Source organism: Perissodus microlepis, chromosome 23, assembly GCF_051167445.1.
Source record: "Perissodus microlepis isolate ML-2025 ecotype Zambia chromosome 23, ASM5116744v1, whole genome shotgun sequence".
NCBI lineage: Eukaryota > Metazoa > Chordata > Actinopteri > Cichliformes > Cichlidae > Perissodus > Perissodus microlepis.
In genome coordinates this window covers 28,757,187-28,784,652 of record NC_140482.1, presented here as the reverse complement: position 1 = coordinate 28,784,652, position 27,466 = coordinate 28,757,187, and the positions used below count along the sequence as shown (strand labels likewise).

At 38.6% G+C, this 27,466-nt stretch overlaps 1 protein-coding gene across 1 annotated transcript; it reads right to left on the bottom strand.

The window, feature by feature from the left end:
- Positions 1 to 998: 998 nt before the first annotated feature.
- znf644b (zinc finger protein 644b) lies at positions 999 to 26,262 on the bottom strand. Its single transcript, XM_084921992.1, has 6 exons — positions 25,989 to 26,262; positions 8,599 to 11,262; positions 7,444 to 8,010; positions 5,877 to 5,999; positions 5,634 to 5,730; positions 999 to 4,714 (listed from the first exon to the last, which is right to left on the bottom strand). Exons 2-6 carry the CDS (start codon positions 11,246 to 11,248, stop codon positions 4,537 to 4,539), a joined length of 3,615 nt encoding a protein of 1,204 aa, XP_084778118.1. The 5' UTR covers positions 11,249 to 11,262; positions 25,989 to 26,262; the 3' UTR covers positions 999 to 4,536.
- Positions 26,263 to 27,466: the final 1,204 nt, after the last annotated feature.

The window sequence follows — 27,466 nt, the reverse complement described above, 5'->3', positions numbered from 1 at the left end:
GGTTAGCGCTTGCAGTTTTAATGGTGAAATCTCCAGAGAGGAGGCCCCTTTGATACCCATGGAAATGATAAGCATGCATTGGCTGCCTACCATTGGACCCAGTTGGCAGATGGCGAGCAGGTCCTGCAACAACACATTTCTTTTTGTCAGCCTTGTCCCCCTCTCTTGCTCTCTCTCTCTTTCTCTCTCCAGCCAGTGGGATAATGAAAAGCCCAATTCTGGTCATGGCTAACTCAATCTCATTATAATCTCTCCTTTTTTTTATTCATTCAGCCCCTTGGGATGCTGTCTGCCAGCGATGTGGCTTTCAACCTCCAGAGAGAACATCTTTTGAAACAGCCAGGAGACCTAATGAAGTCACAGAGTGGCACAATTATTTCCCAAAGAAGGAGTATTAATGTACTTCAAAATTCCCTCCAGAGAAGCATGATGACAATTGGTTTGTACAGCTTTGATCGCTGCTTTAAATACTGCCCAAGATAAACTGCAGGGTTAGCCCCCTTTGCCACTGGTAAGTAGAAAACCCAGAAGTGGCTCTCAAGCATTAGAAACATCAAATACCCAGCCAGTTCTGCTGCAAAACACTGGAGTTTAAAATAGCACATAGCCCTAATATTACTTTCTGTTGGGAATAATGGTGCAAAATGACACTGAAATGTGCATCTTTCACCCAACTGAATTGCAACAAATTTTGTTAAACATAACAAATAAAATCAGGTTGTGTGTTGTGGGGAAGGGGCTGATTCATTATCACATAAGACACCTTTAGACAGCTGAAAGCGGCAACTCCAGCTGCTGCTGCTAAAAGTTGCATCTGTGCTCTGTAATCAAAGAGACTTTTCTTTGAAATTAGAATGATGACGTTTTTGTCAAAAAAAATTGCTGTGGTGTTTGAGGTTGTTTACGCCACCACTTTCAGGGCAGATTAAACAGATTAATACATGATAAGCACCAATCAACCTTAAACTCTACTCCATTAAATCCACTACAAATTCATATTTTGCCTTTATTTAGATCATATCTTTATTATTTTTCCTCTACATGTTCCAAACAAAGTGACACCAGCACTCAGATTTTCTTTTGTCTGAATGTGAATCTTGTTACAGCTGAAGATCTGTAAGGCAATGGCCATCCTGCACTAACACAAACAATGAATTTGCTGCTGTCTGAATGTAAAAGACATCACTTACTATATACTGTGAAATATTTCCACTCACAGATTTCAAAGGCACTGCAGGTCTGAAGCAGCAAGAGAAAGTCATTTAAACTCGCATCTGGCTTCACTGTTGTTATATTCATGCATGGTTGAAGCTAGCAAAATATTCATTTACTTCCACAAATATATAATTGACTTTAAAATAGATGTAGCAGAACATTAATGGGAAAAATGGGGATAAACAGCAGGACAACTGTGTTTTTTTGAGTTTCTATGAAGAGCTTTAATGTTTATTCACTAACTTTGGATGTTTGTGGCCCATTAAGCAGCACATATTAGTTGTAAAATAAAGTCTAAAAACCAGTTGCAGCTGCGACACAAACCCCAGTGCAACAAATGTCTCATGCCACCACTGACCCCACTACCACTGAATACTAACTTTGTCACTTCTACCTTGCTTTTATTTGTTATCTGTGCCAACATCGTAATTTAACGAGGTTAAAACAGCCTGCTAGTGAGCTAGAAGACACTAGCCAAATCTACTGGAGTGATAATATCTGAAAACTGCCATTTAATAGGGTAATGACACCAATGTTTGGGTCTTACAGGCACTGGTTCTGCTTTTTGGTTACAAACAAACCGGCCAATCAATTTAACCGTTTGTGAATTCTCATTTGTCGAGTTATTTCGACTGGCATTTGCCAAGGTTGTGTCTTGATTAAACATAATACATTTAAATAAAGGCAAATAAAGACATCTTCAGTCATGTGCAAAAGTCTGTTTAAAATGTATCGGAAAGAGAAAGCCCCTTTCAAATATGAATCTGAACATGTTGGCTTGATCTCACTTTTTTATGCTGCACACGTCTCTTGTGTCTAATCAACTCTGTTTCTGATTTACAATAAGATGGCGATATTCATTTAACATGCATCTTTTACTATTCCCAGTCCAGGAGAGAGATCTTTCTAAGGGGTTGGAGGGTGGAGCAGCTGCTGCAAGAGGTGACACATAGGAAGACATTGCTTTTATTGACAATGGCAGAGAGAAGTAAATGTTCAAAGGTGTGTTTGCACTTCACTAGAGCCAATGCTGACAATACTCATTGGCACAAGTACAAAAAAGACTTCTCCATGTATAGTGAAAAATTGCAGCTGAACAAAGGTGAAAAATATTAAAGGAACAGTGACCAATGACTGAGTGACAGAATGCTGTCACCAAGGCCTGCTATGTTATGAACCTTCTTTCTGGAGTCTGTTTTCAACAACGCAAGTGGTTATCCTTCAAGCTTACAGTTTTACACCAAGAAATTTCCTTTCTCTCTCTCTTTGCCCTGGATTATGTTTCCCTGCTGAGACACAGCAGAGGAAAAGAAACACAAAACAGACATCGTGTTATTTTCAGAAAAACTTTGGAATATATTTTTACATTGGAAGTCGAGTATGGATTTCAATCACCCACACTCAAATTGCCTTAGGACTTCTTCCAGCCAGCAATGTTTGTTTCAGTGTGCAAATGTGCACCTGCCTGTTGATCTGTGATTCAGCTAAGGTTTATTAATTAACATGTCTTTTCAACAGCATATTGTGTGATAAACACCATTTTATTGTAAATGAAGTCTCTTGTTTACTCTAATCTCACCTTGCTCAATTATCCGCATGTTCGTTAAACCTTTTGCTCAGTCCCTCATAACTGCTGCCGTAAATAATGCCAGTGCAGCTGAGAGGAGTCAGATGCTCCTCTAAGCATGGTATCACATCATATAAGATCTTTTAATCAGATTAAAAAGATCTTGAAAAACGTCACTAATGTAATTTGGCACAGCATCAACAAATAAACACGTGTTTAATTCCTTAAATTTACAACACTTCTTTCATATCACACATGCTGAATATCAATGGAGCTGATTTCTATACAAATATTTGCATGCAAGTTTCATCACAATTGTATGAATATTTGATTGCAGAAGATATAATCCAAATCAAATTGGAATTCTTAAATTGATTTAACAACATGTATTAATACAAAGCTAAACTGTACAACATGTTAGGAGATACTATATCTGCAGTTTTTCATATTCAAAATAGGCAAGTAAATGCATAAAATAGTTATCCTTTCATGGCATTTGGTTGTAAAACCAGAGCAAGCATTTGTTTGATTTAGCTAACTCTAAATTTCTGATTTTTAAATATACTATTTGTTGGCTTTTAATATAGTATAAATCAAAAGTGTTACAATTGAGGTAAGTGCTTTGGCAATAAGTTCAGCCAGACTAGATCACGCACGTCAAAGCCTTAGCTGTTCTTAAAATATACAATGTAGAGAATACAATTATGAAAATGTACTAAGAAAAAGGTAAACTACTACATTTTACTGAAAGGACCTGGCAAAAGTACTTATTCACATGCTGAAATACCTAAATTTATCTTAGCGCATAGCCAGAAGTCCTGTCATGCAAAATTTGTGACAAATTTAAGTGCAAGTGAATTTGTATAATAGGTAATGTTCATAGTATTTCCAGTACTTGTTGTCTTTAAATTGTTAAGTATGAATCTTAAGCGTGATGTCTCTAATTACAACACATTTCCACTGAACCAAAGACAGCACCTTTGGAAACACAGAGCTAATCATAGAAAATAATATAACTTTTGTTACAACTAAAGAGGGTTTTTCATAAAAAGCTATTGTTGTGCCTAACAATGAGAATCAGATTTCAGAAATTAAGCTGAATGTTGAAGGTTAAAGCAAAGAACAAATGATGACAGAACAAGCTGTCCCAACGTCTTGAATGTCATTTGGATTAAGAAGAATTCTGTCTCTGATGCAGGTACATAGAGGTGAAATTGTACAAAGCATCCACAAACTAATGACACTCTGTACTCTGCATACAAGTAGAGCAACAGTTTCACTGAATATTATCTCTAAAAGAAAATGAAACATGAAACACATTCAAATTCTTGTCTATTTTTAAAGTGTAGTTCTCCTTCTAACTAATGCTCCTTCTAAGTTTTTGTATTATAATAAAAACCTTCTTACAAAAATCTGATTTTTGAGCAGTTGTTTTGTTGAATTAACAAGGCACTTATATAATGACAAAAACATTTTTTGGATCATACATATTGTTGCGCATAATTTATTCTGCAGTCAAAAAACAGGAATCCTATTAGTCGTATTAGCTGAGGCAAAGTGTTGCATTAAAATATACTATAATTAAGTTTTTGCAAATATACTGAAAATTTATACTATATAGTAGCCTGGATTACTAAAATACTTCTTTCCAGAAACATGCTGGTATAGATATATATAGATATATCTATATATCCAGAGGGAGAAAGAGAGCGAGAGAGAGAAATACATAGATTTTGAGGGATCTGGAAGTAAAACTACCCAGTTTCTGGGTCCCCGTGAGACATGCTTAGTTGTATTTTCTGATGAAGAGCTAAAACCTCTACCATCCCTCTCCCTGAGTGGGGTACGCTGGTGTGCAGAAGGTGCCTCTGTAAATGCCTGATCCAGTCCTCCTGAATGGAAAAGGGACCATGAAAAACTAGGTCGCAGAATCTGTAGAGATACACCAAAAGAAACTGTCAGTGTTTCTGGACTTCATGCATTTCTTCTAACGCCTTCTAACTAAGATGTAGTTTTATTCATTCTATACATTGAAATCAAAGATTCTCATGTTTTTCAGTCTTTTCCATAACTATATAAAATTCATTGAGGCTTCAAAATGGCATTGTTAGAGACATGGGCACTTTGGCACTTTAACTAATAGAAGTTACTAAACCATGGCTGTGTTTGTAACTTGACTTTTGGAGCATAAGTTCACTATCACTGTTATGCTGATGACACTCAGTCTTATCTACCTGTTACACTTGACAGTCACTATATTTTAAGAACCTCTTTGACTGGATGATCTCACGTTCCTGGACAGCAATACATTTCCTAAAGCAAAACGGACGTTATTTTATTTGCTTTCCCCCAAGCTCCACAGATATCTTAACTATTACATTCAGTCTTTTCTCCATAGATATTCAAACCGCAATTTAAGTTCCTAGAGTATTCGTTGATAGTTTCTGGACTTTTAACCCTTTGCAGCAGGTGGTAGTTCGGTTCCAAAAAAACTCCTCAGTGATTTGTTTATAGTTAGAATCTAAGTTAGATCTAGCTGAACTACCAGGTATATGCAGCAAGTTTGAGCTAAATGCATTCTCAAAGCCAAACAGCTTCTCTGAGTGGCTCCTTCTGGCCCAAAAGAGCAATGTGGTAATTACTATTAAGAAAAGTTGAGCTGTCCAGGACTTTACAAACCACTGGGTGACATCATGGTGTGCAAATATACAGTCGTAAAACTGGGTGCAGACAAATTGCTTGCAACCACCAAACATGCAAATGTCAATATTCCAACTTGTCCTTTATACATCTGCCGGTTTAACCGTTGTTTTGTTGAAATACTGTGTATGTAGCCTTTCATTCCTTTTACCTGCAGGTCAGTGTGCACATCTCAGTATTCAGTGAAGGTAAATTATTATTTTTGAGCTCCGGCCTCAGTCTTGGTTTCTTCTTCCTAAAATCATAGTCTAGAAAATAAAGCACCAGAATTCTTTATCTCAAGAAATACATCCGTTTATCCTTGACGGGAACTTCTAAATGCACATTTTGAAACATTTTGTCTCTAAATACAGCAAATATCATCTGCTTTTCGTTTTACTTCAACAGAAATTACCTTCTTCTTCAAAAATTGCAATCCTCTTCCTGTGTGCATTTGCTTGAATATGACCAGGAAGCTGGGAAACAGTGGGGAAGGTGCTGTCACACTGAATATAAATCTTTTTTGAGTCACATTCCCCTGAAAAATAAAATAAATGATGTGAGTGTATTTTACATTTCCCTAATATTTAGGTTATATATTCATTTTAATACAGTTTAGCCTGCACATGATACCATATGTGACAAATCCAAGTTTCCAAACGTTAGAAGTTGAATATTTACGAAGAAATATAGAATATATTTAAGTTCATGCAGTAATTTTATTATCAGATAAACTGTTAGTCCCAGTGTGCGCTAAAGTCTTCTTCCACCTGGCTGCATTCTAAGCATCTTATTTGCACTCTCCTGTTTGGAAAGTGTTACTGGTAAAGTTTAACACAATCTTGTGTCTTCAGGGGGACTTTTTTCACATACAATTCGCCACCTCGAGGGAGTCACAAAGGATTCCTAAACTACACATGCAGAGACACACACACAAAATCACAGATATATTCATTTTACAGGAAAACTGGCAGCAATGATGCTGTACACTAGACTGCATGTTAATGATTAATGATATCTGGCATAGTTCAGTAGATATCCCAAACGATCTTTCAAAAATTAAAGAACCTGATTTTACTTTTCAGTGTATTTGTATGTCAAAGAAAAATATCCCAAAAATGTGAGTAACACATGATTTGAGAGTCATCTTGACCTTGAGGTGAGAAGAAATGAACTCGGTGGTGCATTTACGTTAATACCCAAATGTTATTCTACAAATTGCCATTAAATCAGTCTTTAGGACAGAAGACATGGGATAAAACATCTTTGGGAAGTACACTGCAGCTTTGAAATCTTTATCAACCTCCTCCTTAGTACCTTACTGAAAATTTGATTTGGACAGACATTAAATAAAATTGTGGATTCGTGGATGATGGGCTTGTGACACAACATCAAGAGGATTTCATGTTTTTTTAATATGAACTTCAAAAGCACTTTGGTGGCATTCTATGCAGAGAATGTGTTTTTCCCACAAATCAAATGACTGTGAACAATTCCCACACTGTTTAACTGTATTCTGTCGACAATAAACACGTTATCTGGGATGAGACATGGTAAATTTGTAATAAAAATATGAATTAAAATCTGAGAATTAGTTGACTTCCATGCAAGTGAAGCAGCTCAAAAACAGGGCACACTCTGAATTTAAAAGATATAAAGTTGTTGTTGATATGGAGGCGGTTATGTTTTATGCAAGCCTAGCGTTTGCCTGGGTCAACATGCTATTCCTCTACTGATAATTAATTGAGAAATAAAAAGACAATTAAATAAAAAACAATTAAAACGCAACAATAAACTACACTTAATGATATAATAGCTTGCATACAGTAGCTTGCCCTACATATGATCTATTAAATGCATGATAATGGGTCATACCTCAATTTTTGTTTTTCTGCTTTGGCTGGTTTTGCATAACATTTAAAAATGATGTATTTTACATACAGTATGTTGGCTGTCCAAATCTAGACTTAAAGATTCCATACCAGCAGACCAGTTTGGTTCCCGACTGGTCATCTCTGTTTCGGCCATATAATCGTTGGTCATCTCACAGATCATCCTGGTTGCATAGGCTTCTTGGCTCACTGCAAGCTCCACACTTTCCTGTTTGGCTTTGAGGAGTTCAACTAAAGTGCTTGATGTGGCTGTAGTGGCTCTTTCTGCTTCCCCCTGTAGCTTCTTCCTTTCTGAGAGGTTATCTACCATGTGTTTACACACAAGGCTTTTCTTTATGGGATGCAGACTCCTTTTGACATGTTGGAGTTTCCCTGGGATGCTTGTCTGCATCAGAAACAGGCCATTGCTGCAGATGAACTTCTGAGGGGCTAAAGGTTGAGAGGAGAACTGACTCTTGGTCAGAAGGTTGTTCCAATGTTCCGTTTTGTTCTGTAGCAATTCATTTAGTGCGCACAGCGGAGACTTACTGCTGCTGGTAACCTTTGTACCTATTCGTTTCAGGTGTCCCCTCACATGGTTAGAGATGCCAGTTTTGCTATCAAAACATTCCAAACACACAGGACACGTGTGTTGTCCTCGAGTTTCTGGCTTAACAGCTGTAATATAAGAAAAGTGTGTCACAATTTAAGGAAAGAAAAAAACTATTTTTAGTGTACATTTTGAAATGTGAAACTTTATAGATATAGATTTTCTATAGCTGCTTTTATATGTAAGTCATATAATAGACCCTACTGCCGATCACAGAAATAGTAAATCGTAAACACTATACCATATCCTAAAGTGCCACTTTGAAATGGTTGTGGAGCTTTGAAGAACTTTGACTTCTATCATGGAGTAATTAACCAAAGCTTCTATAGAGAGGTGCGCAATATGCAATCCCACTGACTAAGATTATAGATGCTTGCTCCAACACATCCCTGCCTCCATTTCTTTCTCCTATCAAAAATGCAAAATGATTTTCTAACTAAATTACAAAATATAATGTTATTCATCTGTTGATAGCATTTAAGGACATACAGAACACATCTGATAGGTGGCACGCTTACACTAAAATTCTACAGTATGTGCAGGCACCTAATATTGTACAAGCTAGGCTATAATGAGGCAATCGGTGTTAGGGATATTAGTTTTGGCACACAGTCCATTCAGACTCGGTTTGTATTTATTATTTGTTAAAATAATACCTTTTTTTCTCATGCCAGTAGAAATCTTTCTGCGGATTCTTGGCTGAGAGTCCCACAACGCCACTTGCTCCGGTGAAACCATGTGCCGGGCATTATAGCTCACCCCAGCTCTGTGAAGATGTCCTCGCACGTGATTGGACAGACCCACTCCGGACTCAAACGTGGCGGGACAGTAAGGACAGGGCTTATGTTTTACTGATGGTGTGGGGGACATATCAAAACTATCACTTGGAGATGTATTAGGCAATTCTGTGGAATCATCACTCACTGTCGTTTCAATGTGCTCCTCTTTGATTATGAGCTGTTCTATGTCACTGCAGTCTTCATCTCCATCATCTTCAACCTTGAGTGCGTGGGGGCTTTGGTGTTTGGCTGTAAAGCTCTGCCTCTTTTTCAAATACCTCCGAGCATATGAGTTCCTTTCATTCTCGCTGCTTTCCAAGAAGCTGCCTGTAGCTTCGCTGGTGTCATCACTGAAGTTATCATCACCCTCACAGCCTTTCTTTAACTCCCTAACTGCACACTGTTTCTTAAGCCTCTGGCTAAGCCCAGGCAATATATTACCATTCATTCTTTCAGTAGTGTTATGCAAAGGTGTAGTCATTTTTCCCATTGATGGAGAATTTTGGCTTACTTGTACTTGTAAACTCCCGTTTACGGGGTCATTTTTGCTTCCCAGACGGAACATCTGGTCCAATTTAAGCTTCCTGGCTGTAAAAGCAGCGGCTGTAGGACGGTTTGCCAGCTTTAAGCTGCCAAAAGCCCTGCGGTCATTGTTTTCAGCATCTTCTTGTACACAGGTGAGATCGGTTTCCACATCCAATTTTTCTGCTGGTTGTAAGAGTAACTTTCCATGCTTGTCGATTCTCCACAAATATGGCGACAGCATGCTTTTAGTGCAGCTGGCATTGGGTTTAAACTGATGACAATTTACAGTGTTGTCAATACTTTTTTGAATGTGAAAATCCCCCTTTTCAGTGGAACGGTCGAGTTTTTCCTTTAAAGTAGATTTAAATAGATTTGGTTTACATCGAGCCATTGTTTTATATTTGCCAACATATGACATTTCAGAATGTTTTCCTAACACTACTTTGTCTCTCCTTGGGAAAAAACTCATTTTACACTGAAACGGAACATGTTGTGCTCCCTCTGCATCATTAGTATGACTCATTTTCCTCTTTTGAGGCTGGTGTGTGTTGAGGTGTGCGACATGTAAGTGTGCTACAAGTGCCTGCCGTGTCAAGGAAATGTAATTACACTCCTCACAAAAGTAGTAGTGCTTCAGATTATCATGTGTTTTGGTACCCTGGACAAAGACTTTTTGGCAGTTACAACCAAGTGTGCACCGAAAGCACGGCACTGCGGTGGCCCCGTCTTCAAATTCAGTCTTTTTGAGACCTTCGATTTCCTCCATAAGTTTTTCCAGCCTATCTTGGTGAATAATGATGTGCCTCATGAGGGAGTTGCTATCACAGAACAAAAGCCCACACTCTCCGCATATAAAGGGCTGTGAATCATTCTCACTGTTCACCTGATTATGCTTGCCTAAATGATACATCATATGTCTATGGAAATGTCTTTTTTCCTTGAAATTAACATTGCATGTTGTGCATGAAAAAAAAAGTGAATCTCGTTCAAGTTGCTCTGCCTTCAACTGTTCCACTTTTGGACTAACACAGTTTTCATCTTCAGGGTCATTTTCCTCATTACTACCTCCCTGCGCTGTGCTATAAATATGGCTCTCAGAGTCTAAAGCTATGTTCCGAGAAAGGTCTTTGAATGGCATAACTGAATATTTAATGTCAGATTGTGTACCCAAAAATTCATCTTTGTTGCCAGTGTCAACACTTTCAACATCATTACCACTGCAGAAATGTCTGTAGCTGTTGTTAACCTTTTCAAGACAGCCTAACATGCTTTTCGTGTGTGTATTGTGCTTCTTGTCTCTTTGGGGCATCACTTTGGTCTCCAGCCTTCTGTCATTGTGCAAAAAGCATTTTCTTGTTGAATCCCACCTGATTACTTCAGTATTATCATAATCATCCAAGGAGACTCCAGACCGTTCCATGTCCCGTGGAGATCTTGTTTTTATTGTCTGTTTTGTCAAAGGTTGGCTAATGTGCATTTGCTCTGCACTGTCACCTGACAGCATGGAATAGGCCAGTTTAGACTCATTCTCCTCCGAGTGAGACAGTGGCGTGTTGACACATGGCTGTGTGGCCGGTGTTTTTACGTCGGGTCCCACTGTGTTCTTCCAAGCGTCTGATTGAAGCTCACTAGGTGGTGGTAACACCTCGGGGCTCGTGTCCTTCTCCGCTTGCCACACGGCATCCAGGACACTGTTGGATAAAACAGTGCCTTTGTTCAGGACACAGTGTACCTCTGAGTTTGGGTGTGAACCAGGTCCATTAACAAGTGCTCCTGAAGGCAATGAATTGCCTGCATGGGGAACAGCAGGGACACTGCTGTATACAAATGGATTCGGCTGGGTTCCATTTAAAGGGTTTTCGTGTTCATCTGAGGACAGACCTGCAGCATTGTTCTTCGGGGAGAATGTGTGAGTCTGTAATGGCTCCCGAGTACGACCTGGGCTGTCAGACACCGATTCCACGTCTTTGTCCTCTTGCGCATTCAGCTTCAGATCAGACATAGCAGCGATACTTTCTGAAATATGAAGAAGAAAATTATTCTGCGAACTTTGAGCGAGTCAAATAAAGCGTGCAACGTCTTATACACATCTACACGTATACACAGTAAAAATAGAAAAAGATAACTCTTGCACATAATATAGTAAAATTTAATTCTTTTTCTCTCATTCTCACTGACAATGTGGTGTTGTTGAAAAAATCTTTTTTTTTTCCTTTTGGGCTATTCCCACTGCTCTGTAAAATGAGAGTGGTATTATTCTGTGCCGCATTATGATTTTCCAACACCCTCTTTCGCCACCTCTATTCACAACAAACCCTGCTGTTAGCCTTGAATACCCTGGTGAGGATGCTTAATTATGTGAGCGTACCTCTGGGATACAACCTTCCTGCTTCTCCACCTAAAGTTCTCAGTCGCCTGCTAAAATTGACCAATTTCCATGGGAACAAAGTACACCTCCAATGAGATCATATTGCGTCTTATCACTCTGTGATGGTGCCAACACAGATCCCAGCATGAGACTGTTGTTACTTGAATCCTGACAAATTGGCAGGCACACAATCTGTCTGAAATACAAACACAGACTCACACAAAGAAAACATACACTTTGGCGCATACACGTGGACAGGCATACAAATTCGTTATTTATTTGGACAGTATGAAACCAAATAGCTCTGAGCTATTAAAAATAACTACAACTAAAAATGTGCATTTTGGATCTTATAACAGATTATATTTTGCTGTCCAGACCAGATTTAGTCTGAAACATGTGCTCAGTGGATTTGACATCCAGGGCTGGTCTCTCTCTACAGGAAGCTGCATTGCTAACGAAGTGGTAAATTCAGTGTTAATGAGTGGCTTCACTGTTACCACCTCAGAGGTAAAACCTTCCGAGCTCCATATTCTCCCCATCTGTTGTGGTGTTAAAGGTTCGAAAGGGGAACAGACGCTCTACATTTAAAGCGAGCTTCACTGTTACCCCCAAACGGCAGGGTGGCAAAACCATCAAAATATCTTGGTTGAAAATGTGCAAGCCTCATTAGCAGCCAACTCACACAACTCGCTTCTATATATAAAGAACAGGGGCTCAACAGAAAAGCAAATTTTAAAAATGTATTTGCTTCTATTTACTTCATTTAGTCAATGTTAAAAGGCTGACTTTGCCTTGCCTGAAGATATTTACAGGGATTATGAGCTTTAATACAGTTAAGCTGTATGCACAGATCAATCTGCTGTGAGCTTTTACTAACCCTGTCTGCTATTTTCCCCAAGACTCTCACTTTGTATTTTCAGTTTGGTAAATGAGATTTAGAAGCAATATCATGATCCCTTTTGTGTTCATCATTGTGTTCTGTTACACAATAGAAAACAATATAACACCTCTCTTTTATTGTGAAGTCTTTAACATTTTTTTTGTTCTTCCAGCACCTACAGCTTCGATCGTGCATCTCATCTTGTGAATGAAATGATGTCTAGCAAATGCAATTCTCTATATACTACAGCTAAGCCTCCAAGAACTACAATAAATGCAGCATTATTGGTACTAACACTTCATATACTATATGCACCATATTCAACTATTTTTATTGCTGATTGATTAATGATTGCTATTTACAAACTGTTGCATTGCATTCATCCAGAAACTACACATTTAGAAAATAAAAGTACTGATTTTCACTTCACTAACAGTAAAAATGACTCAAGCTAACTCAAGCTATGCGGTTAATTTGATCTCCTGAAGCACGCTCTGATATTTGGTGGGCTGGGAAGCATGCCATGTACTCACGTTGGTATAGCTTTGAGTCTGGCTCTCAACTACAGCACATGTCATGCTCTATTCCCTTTCATCCTCCTGTCATTCTCAACTGCGAACAATCCGAATTCATGAAAATACCATAACATTCGACTGTAAATTACTTGTTCTAGTACACAAGATAAGGAGTAATTTTACATGTTCTTTTAGACATGTTCCAATATTCCTGTGAGAGCAGACAGATATTCCTAGAGTCAAAAACCTGCCTCTATTATAATGACAGAGTGCAAAGGTCACACGTTGTTAGTTAAATTCTGTCATTATTTTCTCTAGATCTCATGAGCCATCTATGTTATAAGGCTGGAACTTGGAGCAGTGCGATGACGGTCTAGGTTTCTAGTCATTTCTGCTGTTTTGGACAATCATTAGAACAAAAGGTCAAGTGAAGTGTGAAAATCAAAGGCTAATAAGACAGAAAACATGGAGGAAGACATACAGCGGATGAAGAAACCTGAGCTTATATCATTTCTAAAAATGGTAAATACAGGAGAGAGGCTATGTTGTTACATAATGTCTTTCACAGAGTTTATTTTACACCAGTGAAATCAAAAAGAATGTGCCTAGCTGATGACAGTAGGTGTTGGAGGTGTAGGAGAGTGCACTTATCCCGGCTGTGTGGAATTGTGCTGTGATGGAAAAAGCCGTGCTAAAATCAATACGAGTAATTGGGGAGTTTTATCTTTATCCTACATGTGAATGCAGCCTTTTATATACGGTTGATGTATTTGTTTATGCTGCCTAATAATATATAACACAACAGATATGGTTTAAGTAAGGGACTGTACTTTGAGATGAGACAGGTACAATACAGTGGGAAATACAGTAGGTGCAGTAATTTATTGAAATGTGCAAACAAACATAGAAATATAATACACAGTTTAAGGCACAAACAGCATTTGTACAATTCTAATGAGCTTGGAAGTCAATATTTGACTACTTTTATTCTTCAGCACAGCCTCAGGCAAGCTTTCTTGTTATTTCTTTTTAAAGTTGTATTCAGGAAGATTGATTGTGTGTGGTAAAAATATCAGTAAAAAAATTGGTGTATTTTCCATTGTGCATTTTTGGACATTTGTTTTGGTGATCTAACATATTTTGGACTGAAACTATATGTACATCTAGAATTGACATTGCCATGTTATTCATCTCATGCCAGTGAAGTAAAGAATTAAATTCTGGCTATAGGTGTAGAATATTTGTTGTATTATTTTTGTGAAAGCAGACAATTATTAAATAAAATATAAAATAAAAACACTGCAACACTAAACTTTAAGTCACATGAGGACTACAAACTGATTGACCAGGAGGTTGGCACTGTAAGGCTGGAAATGTCCAAGCAAATTCATTCCTCTTGTTCAGCTGAAGACCCAGGCTGGCAGCACAGTGGAGACAACACTAAAGACCAACTGAGACCAGTCAGCCAAACCATTTCTGTTGCTGGAGCTGTCTGTATGGATCAAGAGCCAACCTTACATTCCTCTGCCATTGCCTTTGCTGGAGAAATGCCTGAACGAGGGGGGGGCACAGTCCCTCAAGTACTGCACTACACAACTTCCTCAGTTAATAGGATCTATTGATTTATTTGACACAATGTGAATTTATGAAGCTGCCTTTTTAGTGTGAAAGTATCAAAGCGTGGCTCAAAACAAACAGACGGAGATTCAGCTTGACAATCCAGTAATCCCAAGGTGAGCAAGTTCTCAATGAAGGTGCCACGGTGGGAAAAAAAGGGAGAAACAAACACATCGTAAAGTTTTTCTTCTGCTATCTTGGGCTTGCAGTTACCCACAGTACCACACACCAGAAAGGCAGGCTGAAATTAGCAATGCACTGCCAAATCTCACTTCTCAAGCAGACTAACTGGCTTCTTGCACACACAAAAAAAGGAATGTGACACTACAAAACACAATTGCACATTCATAAAACACCATAAATTTCTTAAATTTGCACAAGAGAAAATAAAGAGCAAGTGGCTTCACACAGCCTCTTTGTCAGGATTACATAGTATTCTTTTATCCCCCTGAATTCTTGTCACCCAAAGGTCATTTCCATAATAATGGTCTCCATCCTCCCTAATGGGATTTCGCCTGTGATTATGTATGCCAGCGTCTTGTGCAGACACTATCAACTCTGTCATCCTGAATTGCACAAATGTAATTACACAAAGCCTTTGATAACTAAACAATGTAATTTACTGCTTGAGTGAAAATATATATTGGAGTTATACGACTCAAATTATAAACTAAAGGAAAACATGTTATACGAGTACCACAGAAGGTATGTTCCAAAGAATATCACGTTCTTTATAGTATGAACACATTAAATGGTAATGCATGCTTTGACAACAAGAATAAAAGCTCACAGGTAAGTATTACAGCAAGATGTCACTCAAAGGAATTAGTTTTATTCTTTTCAAGGAGTTAGATGGGACTCTAACATCTATGAACTAAATATGAGGCTTGTCTCTTAGTCCCGCAAAGTATAAACAAAAAAAACTGTTATCATATATGGGATACATCCAGTCTTGGAACACAACTTCACTATGAAGAGTTGATCAAAATAAGGATTATGGTTTTTAAGATCTAAAAACAACATTTTAGTTAAGCGGCAGCCATCTACAGTGACTATGGCTCTTTGGCCTGCCTGTGTTCAGTATTTGACAGAAGACAGCAGCCTGTTACGTCAACCAATAAGCAGCCAGACAGATGGGCACGTAAGCTGTGGTTATGCCTAAATAAGTAATCACTGATCCCCACTGTTTTTCCTTTTTATTTTCAAATTAATTTAAAATAAAAGTTTGGTTTACTAAACTTAAATCGATTATTTTATTGCATCCTCTCTAGTCAGTACAGCACTATGATGACATAATGATGACACTATAAAAATGAACAATTAATTGGTCGGATTTTTTAACTGTATCTGCGTAATTGTTATACTTTTAAAGCCAGACCCGAAGACAAGACTTGAAAACAATGTCTTCCCCTCTACATGCACAATTTTATATTCTCAGCCCATGTAAGTTTCAGTGTAATAAGACAAAACCTTCTGAGTGCACTGTGCACCAACTAAAACTCTAACTGGCTCTCAGTATTTCCAGTTTAGACTAATATGTTCACGTTTTATTGAAAGTCTAGAGCATCCTTGATGTCTTCCCAGCAGATTCAATCTAGTGCCAACCTTTATGTTTGTAATTGTGATTGTACTTACAGCTAGATCATGTGACATGTGATGTGGCTATATTTGATAATGACAAAAGTTAACATGTAGCTTAGCATAAGGGCTAGAAGCATGACTGTTAGCCTAGCTCTAGCCTTTTAATAATATCGATCAGCAGGTTTACAGCTCACTAATACACATCATAAATCTCATTTGTTTAATGCTCAGAAAAGTTCATTGTAAAAGCAACATCAGGTGTAATTTCTTACAGTTTTTTAGCGATGTTTACTTTGTGCTATGCTAACCTTGTCAACTAGCCGGCAGGAACTCTACGCTTAGCAAACGGAAATGCATCACTCTTCTTGTGTTAATTATTGCCATTAAAATAGCATAAATACATTTGTGGGAGGCCTAAACAAATAAATAATAAGTGGAGAATTTAAAGTTTTCATTTTGAGACAATGGGACTCAAAGAAAAGAAACTGAGAGTCTGTCTGAAAAAAATATGAACAACAGAAGGCAGAAAACCCTCTTGAACCTGTCCACAACAAACTTCTCCTCGGCCCCCTCTCCTGAAAAACGGGAATGAGTGAAATGGTTGTGATGGTAGATTTACTGATGAAGAAAGGTGAAGCGAGAACATTCGGAGTGATAAAAGGGGACAGGGAGCGAGTGACAGTTGGGTTAAGACAGAAGTCATGTTCAATAGCAGGTAGAAACATCAAACAGTGAGTTCACAGGAAACCCATGCAACCTTGTCTTGAAGGAGGATTTTCTGTTGTGTGGAGTAGATTATATCTGTTCAAGCTGCTGACACGGCCTCATTTGGTGCCCGTAGTGTTGGAGGGGGATTAAACGATATAAACTTTAAAGCTTTAAACAATACCTTTCAAAATTAAATGGATTAAGGGAGGGATGTCTGATGGGGATTTCCCAAGGCTTTGTTAGTTTTAAACTCCACTCCTTTTAAAAGGGGGGGAAAAAAAACACAGCGCTTAGAAATTTCTCAGGCATGTGACTTTTTTAATGAGGCTCCTCTCACGTTGAAGAGGGCAGTGGGCACAGGAGGGCTGCCAAGCAGATGGCTCTCATAAACATCATATCTGCTCTGTTTAGATACATGACTTCTCATCTCCCAACACTGAGAGGAAAACAAACCCGACCATCACCGCAAGCACAACCCACTTGCCTGCTTTTGGCAAGCTGTGCTGGCGCGTTGAAATGGCACATTTCCATTTCCTGCATTTCTCCTTCATAACAATATGCATGAGCTGCACAATTGATATACATAACCTCTAATCTGTTATAAGTATGCAGAGAAGATGCAGCGATGGCGGTGGTGTGTATTTTTATTTAGTGGCAGTTAGGATGTTGGCTTTTATTAAATGTTATTATTACCATATGACTGAAAGTATATAAATACTAAGCAAGACAGAAGATGTTGCTATGATTAGGCCAATGCGTTCCACTCTGGCTGAGACGAGAAAAAAACATGAAATATACATATATATCAAACTTTGTTGCTGCTGCTTCACTGTAGACATGTGACCATCCAGATGAAAGCGAGTCAGTGTCAAACTGCTCTCCCAATTGAGGACGGGCTCCACATTGCCGAGCAGACATCAGTGAGCTTAAATTCGGAGGCATGTCAAGCATCGCAGGTATTAGGACGAAATCTCTCATTATCTTTCTTTAACACATAATATGAGCGTGCCATGGCAGAAACTGAGGGGGTGAGTGGGTGGGGCAGGTAGCAGGGGCTCAGCACTCATTAATGGCAGCCAAAGTGATCCCTCAGTAGTCACCTTGAATTCTATTATTAGACCAAGACTCCAAACAGAAACTGGATCAAGTGCGTCGTGCAGCCTTTGATTGGTTGTAGAGTCCTAGAAGCGGCTAAGATAAGTGCCACTGTGATCACGTGAGGTCAAAGAGATGACACGAGCTGCAAAGAAGCCAAAACTGTGCCTGTCGAAAAGTCGCAAGAAATTCAGAAGCCTACAGAAGCCTGTTTATCTAACTATCAGGGAAAGTGGACAGCTAGAGCACAGTAGCCTTGACAGCAGAGGGAATCCCTTGTCATTTCTCAAGGTCCACACACACACACATACACAGACACACACGCACAGATGCGTGTAAGATGATTATTCAGTACTGCTTGTCAATTGTACCTTTTCAACTCGGATCAATGAGTCGTCTTGCACCGAGACCCTATATCAACGCCGGTCATTAACATGTGAGTGCCACTCTATCAGCCCCAGCTCCAAATAAATCAAAGGGTCGGCCACAGAAGAAAAGAGGCTAATATTTCCTCAATAACCCCAGAGAGACACCATGGAGAGATGCAAATTGCCTCCCAGGAGACCCCGGGGGATGTGAAGGAGAAACTCGCTGGGAGGCAACAGGAAGCTAATGAGTATAATAGTAAATGTATACACGGAGAGGGAGAAAACCCTCTCTATTCATACCAATTAATACAATCTTATCAATGGAAGTGTACTGTAGGAGGAGGGCCCGTGTCTAACCCCTTGCCCTCCTCCCCGCTCGCACCTCACAAGCATCTGTATTATTCAACACAGGCCAGGCTACGGTCATTAGCCCTGTGGGAGGCTGGGCCAGGCCTGGGGAGTTAAAGAGATTTTAAAAACCACTCACTCCTCACATCAAAACAAATCGGACCAAATCAAAGGGGCTCAAAAATGTCCTTTCTTTGAGGGGCGAGGGAGGTAACAGCCATTGTTGTGAAAGGCGGCTTTCTGCGACATCAGTGTTAAAAAAATAGCAGAAAAATACAAGCTAGCTAAAAGTGTCTTCATCAATCATGCTGCTTTTGTGAAAAACGATTACACGTTATTAAAATGTCATGATATCAGATAAGAAGTTTAAATCTTAATTGTGTTAAATATCTTTGCATAATAATTCAAAAATTATGACATTCATGTATTTAATCAGTTTAATGGTGCTTAATAACTGTGACTTTGGAGCTTTCATTATTTTCTATATCATTAGCAGATTAACAGGATTTTTTCTGTGCGTTGTTAGAAAGGTGGCGTTCTACTGTAGCTGCTGACACCATATTAAAAATAAATAGATTAAAGATAACAACTGGAGTAAGGTCATTTTTAGAGGTTGGTTATAGTTTTCACTGGATCTGGTATAAAACTCAAAAATCAATACTATATACATGTTTAGGTCTACTTGAGTTATTACCAAAACCACTCTAACAACATCACCATTGCACCTGCAGCTACTGAAACTTGCTGAAAACATAAAAAACAAGCATAAACTAATATACAAAATTTTACTTCTGTCAAATATTGATTGTGATGCTACAATGTTAAAGCTTCTAATGACAACCTGAGGAGTTGCTATGCTTATTTCAGTATTTCTGCTACAAACACTGAAACAGAACATTTCTCCACTGCACTGCTACTGCTCAAAAATTCCACATGAAATTGTCCAGTAAAGTCGTATAGCCTTACCAATAAAGATTTTGGGAGTGAGGTGTAGTTTAAAGATGCTGCTGAACAACATAAAAGGGCAAATAAATGCTTCAAAAGCTCTAGAAGAAGCAGGCCTGCCACTATCTTTTATTTTGAAGGTCATTTAAAAGGCTGGATAATATACCTGGCAACAGCTGATTGGAGGAGGATTTGCCTCCTAGAGATCGCAGAGGAGACTGAAATGAAGGTTAATCACTATATAACTTCCTACATGTATTATCCTACACTCCAGATTTCATTGAGCATGTCTGTAAAAGCCCTCTGTCAGCATAATTGCACCTAACCTGTGCCCCGCATGCTCAAATCTGTAAAATATCACATCCAACTCAGAGAATAAATGGGAAATTAATGAGGGAAGTGCTGCGCTCAACCTCAGATAGGTATCACAGAAAGGGTTAGCTGCCTCGCAGCTCATGTACAATGGAAGCTCGCTAATCCCAACCCTCAAAGATAGAGGTTGTTTGGACTTGTGAAATGTTCAGAGGGATAAATGCAAGACCATACTGATTTGACATTTTTGCAGACTTGTATGCATTGGATCAAACTTGGAATATAAGCGATAAGTATATTTTAGGTTGTGGTAGTTCGGATGTAGTCATGCAAATATACTAAAACCAACCTACTAAGACAGAATGATTGTGCACTTAATGATCTGTGCTGATTTAATTTCTGTACATGTTCTTACATGTAAGTCATGACTGTATATAATTAGAATTTTATAAGGATTTTCCTTTAGGTTATTTATCTTAAGGTTTCATACAAAAAAAGAAAAAAAACATGTACCAACATCAACTCGTTATAGTTTTCCTGTTTATATTAATCACTGACTACAAAGACCCCCGTTAACTGATGATGCTCTTCAGTGTCTCATTTCTTAGAGTGAGGGCTGAGAGTATCAGTAATCATATTCTGCCCCTTAGTGGAGGAAATGGTCCACAGCCCAAGTGAAACAGGATAAGAGAGGGCTTGATCTGCAAAGGCTGAACAGCAGACTGGATTGTGGACAGCTCAGTGCTTCAATCAGCCTTTGATGGACTGCAATAATTTCACCTGCCAGTGAATTAAGATTCAAGTAGCTCAAGTCCTTCTCTTCTTTAAAAGAAATTCCTCTCCAAGAAGAAGTCACTCCCATGACTATTTAAAAGGGGAGTACCACTCAATTTATATGTAAATTTAGATTTAGGAAGACCAAAAGTATTACAAACTTGAAGCTAAAATAGAAAGTAAATTAGTAGTTTGGAAGTTGTCAACATTAACTGTGTTCAAAAGCGACTTATTTGAGGCATTTTATATAATCCGAACGTATCACGTGTCAAAGAATCAGAATGCGAGCATGCACCTTTAACCCCAGGTATTCATCTAAAATACATTTCTAAGAATCCTTCACAGTAGAGCGGCCGTCACAAATCAAGGAAATGAAAAGCTCTCACATTATCTTCATACTGTTTGCAGCAGAAGTGGCAGCAGTGAATGAAGCAGGACAAAGACAAACAAAAAAACAAGAGTTTAAATTGCAGAAACAAATGCAAAACCACAGAAAAAATAAAATCGATTTGTTACAAATCCTACTCGTGGTTGCCGTTAAGTGGTTGAAACCCAATCTTTTCTCATATTAAAAATAAGGTTCGTAAACCGTGGGTACTTTCAGAGATGGAGCCAATAACAAAAGGTAAAAAGGTGATGTAAAGAGGTGGAACCTTAACATGGCATTGTTAAAGCTATGATGCCATCCAACCCATTTCATATTGTTATAAACTGCATGCCATTTCACATCACTATATGTTGTTAAACACAGCTAAAAGTTTGACTTATTACATTAGGATAGGCTGCCGAATGATTACTGACATTGTGTATGAAAGCTGGTGAAACCTGGTGTAATGAAACCATGCCATATTTTTTCATTAATCTGTTGGGTCAAAAAATAGTAATGTTACAAAATTGTTGCTTTTTAAACCAGAATGCTGACAAAACTTCTAGACAAACAGCTTCTGCAACATCTGTACTAGACCGTTTACTGACATTTCGCTAATACAAACAGAGAAGAAGCACATAGCATCCAGCAGTCAGCTGAGTATTTACTGACGGTACGATGCCAGTGTCATGGCAATTCCAACATCAGAAATCACAAAAGTCACTTATATTTTAAGGAAATTAAACAAAGACTCGGGGATTGTAAACACTAACTGTGTGTCAGTGATTCTGTTTCACACTGGAAAATAATCAACAGCCAGCTTGTCACTCCCCACAACCTGCCAAGAGTAGGAGTGGAAGCACTGACACATGTAACTGACATCTCAGATTTAATTTGACTGGTAATCACACCCAGCTATAGTTTCAGAGCATTTCACACATCTGAGCTACAGTTTCAGGTGTTAAGCTGGTAAGGAGACACGCGACTGTGCCTCTGCATGATAACACCTTCTCAGAGAGGGTCACATTTTAGGTTTATGCTCTGAGATTATGATTAGAATAATGATAGCAGAAGAAAGTTAGACACACACACACTTTTTTGCTTTACAATTAAAACACAATCAACACACATTTTAAGCTCGTCTTTACTGCTCAAATACATTTATTTCAGTTCAGCGGCTCTTTGAAACAAATTATGGACATGTATGCTTCACTGCATGTCACTTTGTTGTTATTCTTGTCTGAATACTAAACCATGAATGGATCATTATGACTTCTAAAGAGAGACAATATCCTATTAATGCTCCTGTCTTTTGTCATATGGAAAAAAGCTTGATATGGATAATCATGCTGTAAGTAAAACAAAAGAACAAGTCAGAACGCCCTAACTTATCAGTGTATGTTGAGGCAATAATTACTCCACACTGTTCTCATAAAACACCTCTAACAGAGCCAAAAGCAGGTAAATGTTCAGAAACTTTAGAATTATTATGCTGACAAGCTGCACACTAAACGGATCACATGAGGGGAGAAGCCTTGGTAAGATTTTGTGAGTCCATCTGACACACACTGCCGGAGGGGATATGTCTCCATTCTCAGCAGCTTTCTTATTGTTTTGGATCCGTTAAAATCTTCACAGTTTGTGCGAACTTAAGCAATAATAATTTTCAAGTTAACCAACTTTATTTCTGTAAGAATTTTTTTGCCTTTGGTGTTTCAGCTCTATTGCCTGTTTTACTTGCTATTATCGCATGTTACTGCAAAAATGCAATAGCAAAGCAACCAAAAATGATTAAGGCTGCAAATGTCACTGGGCCAACTTGAGCACATTTGGTCATCAGTAAATGCAATCCACACAGATGTAAGGAAAAAAAATGACCACGCAGACTGAAATATCATCTAACTCCATCTCTTTCTGCTAACACACACTATACAAGCAGCACTTTTCTTAACCTGGGTCCACCAATAAGACCAGGTTAGCTAACTTATTTATTTATATTGAAATCAAATCACTGGGACAGTAATGAGAACGCAAGCGTAAAAATTTATTTCTGCAATTTCACTGAGTGAAGTGTTCTGATCCCCTCACTTTGTCACAAACTGACATTGCATATTTGATGAATATCACAGGAGCCTTTTTGTTTGAAATAATCCTGCAAATTGTGAGAAACAAGCTGTTTCAGCTTCCTCTCATTGAACCACCTTTTTCTGATTGGCTCTCTCTCCCAAACAAAAAGATTTAAAAAGCAGGTGGGTGGAGCTTCTGTTTGGCTAAAGCCCTACCCACGTTCCATATTAGGGTTGTCCGCCCTTTTAGACTATAAAAAATAGTCTATGAAACTTGTTTTATGAAATATATTAAAGAAGCTAATTATCATTTTCAGAGGCTAAAAAGTATTGTCAGCATATTTTAGAGCTGATTGTCTTGTTGACAAACAGATCACCTGTCATTTTATGTGACTCTTAAAACAGAGCATCAGTTTAAAATCAGATTCATAATCATCATTATAAAAATGTGACAAGGCGTGAGTATCGAGGTAATAAATCAATAGTAAGTAATAAATCAAGTATTTTTTTTAACCTGTTAAAGAGGGTTTTGACTCTCTGGTGTAATTTTTACACTAATCAGTGATGAAAATAATTAGTCACAACCCCGATATATTGTCAAGGCATGGCTGTATAGCTTTGGTATAATTCGCTAGACTTCCTTGTGGGTAGAAATCACACTTAAGCATCACCACAGTTATCAGGAACAGGCGATATCCACGCATTCCCTCATTATTTTTAAATTGAACACAAAAATGGTGGAGCAGATCAGCTACTGATTGGAAGGTCGGTGGTTCGATCCTTGGCTTCCCCAGTCTACATGTCAAATATCCTTGGGCAAGATACTAACCCCAAGTTGCACTCCGATGCGTTCATCGGAGTGTGAATGCGTGTGAATGTAGATTACTTTGCACTTGTGTTTAGAAGTGCTTGTATGAATGGGTGAATGAGGCATGTTGTATAGAGCGCTTTGAGTACTCCGGGAGAGTAGAAAAGCACTATATAAGAATCAGTCCTTTCACCATTTACCAAAAATCAGGAAAGGCTTTGTCAAAGAGGATTAAATTTTAAGAAATATGTCAACTGGAGCTAAAATGTCTTTAGTCAGTTAAGCAGTTACTAGTTTAACAAAATATTTTGCACCACATTACATAAAATATTGGACAAAAATGCTAAAAAAAAATATTTTGTCTCAAGCTTTAAATGTAATGATTTCCTGCTTTTCACTGTTTTATGCAGTAGTTGAGCATTTGCACTGCTGAGTGGCTAAAACAAGCATTCACTGACATCATCTTGGTCTCTGAAAAACTGGGTTGGACATTTTCACCATTTTCCAGCATTTTATGTGGTTTAGAATAATGAAAACAATATCTGGTTTCAGGCCCAGTGGAAACTGAACTGGGCTTGAAATGTTCACCACCAAGAGAAACAGCTAGTGGTGTGAACACTACAGTGGTCCAGTCAATGTGGTTCTGTGAAAACCTCCCGTCTGATATATTCCTGCAAATTCTTGGTGGGAGCATCTGATTACTAAAATATCTCATCTCTGCAGCTGTTCCTCAGCTGAGTTGCTAATTCAGGCCAGTGTACTCCCATTTAAGTAGTCCCACGTGTCTTCATTTATAGCTGTGTAAGCAGCCAGCCAGGCCAACAGAGAACACGTAACTGTTTGCTATGCTGTGCATTCAGGGACTTCAGGCATCTTGGTTAAAATATTTGACCTTGTCAAGTGACATATAATCAATTCGTGGATAACATGCCTCAACCATCTGATTTATTTAGTCGAGCAGTTGACTCCTTTACTCTCTGCGGTATACTAATGCAGTAAAACCAACACTAGGCTTTTAAGCTGCAGCTGCCTTCTTTCTATAGCTGTTTAAGCTCCTCCTTAGACACCTGCAGGGAGTGATGGACTCACTTATGTAGGTCTACACTTTGATTTGACTAAACCTCCAGCATAAAGGTGATAACAGGAATGCGATGCACACTCACAGCAAAAAATTGTAAAACCCTAAAATCACAGGAAACACTCATTATAAATATAAATCTGAGCTCATAACTAAACAAAATTATAATAAAGCAATGTTTCTCCAAATGCCACATGAGGCGCCCTCTCGATAAGTTCATTGTTGCTTTTCAGGAAAGCGTTTTGTTCATCTTGACTGGGTGTTGTGGGTTAACTGATTAGCAGAACTTCCTCACCTCTCACCCAGTGACAGCTAGTACAGGCTTCTGCTACAGGATGCTGTATCGTTCCTAGTACACTACATGCATTTAGTTCATAGCCACTGCTATGACTCAAGGTCAAATGCAACCTCACTCATGCGTTCATCTATTCCCTTAACGAATGCTTCTCCAGTAGTGTTTTTCCACTGTATTGCCAGCTCAGCCACTAAAAGCCCAACTTAGGGTCTAAACCCTGCAAGCTCTTTGAATTAAATTCTATTTTAGCCACTGGCAATTCTGGCAGCTTAAAACTTTCTTAGTGTCCTGCATCACTCTTCAGTTTGCTATGTCTTGTTCTTTTCAGCAAAAAGCTCCCTAGCTAAGAGCCGTGACTTTACTTTGACTGGCTATGCGACAGCGAGCTTGCTGCTCTTCCCACAGACGGAGAAACTCCAGCAGCGATATCTTGGACAAAGAGTGAGTGTCGCAATAGTGAAGCAACTTAAGTTAAGGTAAGACTACAAAGCTGCTGCCTGTTATCACTCACTGCGGTGTTTTGCCTTCACAGCGACCTATGACATAAGTGACACATCACCGACTAATGACCGCACCTGCTACGACGTATCCCTGCGCGCATCTGTAACACCTACCTCAGGACGAGCGCTCATGTCTTCAAGTTTGTCACTGCGCCTGACACCGTCTTCTCTCCCTCTATTAGACTGTCGCCATTTTGCTGTAAAAGCACGCAGGTTGCACTCTGGACTGCAGGAGAGGGGTGTTCACGGTAGGAGGTAGAGAAACGAGCGTCATCCGAACTGCACACCTACACCTTGTGTCCACCTTAGTCCGAAGAAAACGGCGCATTTGCACTGTTAGATTATCAAACGTCCTCGAATTTGACATTGTAACAATTAGTGAATGGCATAAATGACCTTGACCTGATTATGAATATTTTTGAGCTTACCTGCTCTTACAGAAACACGCACTATATAATAATAATAATAGTAATAAGCTCAAAACGTTTTAGTCGCATTAGATTAGATTTTGCATTACATTTTTAATCGAGATGCACGTATCCTTTGATACACTGTGCTTCCCCAAGTTGAAATAAAAACTTGAACTGCAAGCAGGACAGGACAGAAGGGGTTAAATGTCTCATAGTGTATGTGACCTTGAACTGCATTTGAAAATGCCTCCAATGAATGAGTGAATATGGTGGAGGAAAAATGCTTCTGTTGTATATTTAATGTCCAATTGGTCTTGTGCAAGTAAAGCAGTGAGCTTTAACCCTCATTTAAATTGTAGCATAATGATGCAGAATGCATTATTAATACCGTCTCATGTTTTCTCTTGCCCAAGTGTTATTTCCATGTTTCCACTGGAAAACCACGGTGCTTTTCAAACTTCATGAGTCAGGGGGAAGAAAAGCATGTCATCATGTGCTTCAGAGAAGTGTGGTGGTATTTATTAACATTTTTTTTAATGTTGCCTTACTCCACATGATTCCTTTTAGACAATCCGGGACAGGGCGTGTGATTAACGAACCTCAGACGCTGAAGAAGATCTCTGGATGGCGTGCAGAAGATTTTAGCAAACATATCCAAAAGACTGGTGCAATCGTACTGCATAAATTTCACTTAACATAACTCTAGAGTCTAAAAAAACACCTCAGTCTGAATATTATGTTTTACTTCATAGCAAAAGCTCAGACTTAATAGTGGATTTTAAAACTTACTGTTTTTATTGTGTGAAGTAATGTCTTTGACCATTGCATTTGGGGAAACCCAGTCTGCGTGTGGTGCCTGCATCACTGCTGGAGTGGTAATTCTCATGTTCACAAACTTATGAAATATTAATTGGATTAAGCAAACAACTAACAAATCTTTCAGTGTACATTGCTCCAGTGATTGCTATTATCAACAAGAGATAGTCTGCAGACAACAAAAATTTCTCCAGATCTGTTGCATATTTATAGAGTGGGCGAAATATGACTTATTTAGCTTTGCTAAATTATTAAAAGTGTGGAATGCAGATCATTAATCATTAATATTGATATATTGCGAAACTGTAAGACATAAATATTTGTGCATAAATATTTATCTACTCCATGCCAGTGTGTATTAACTTT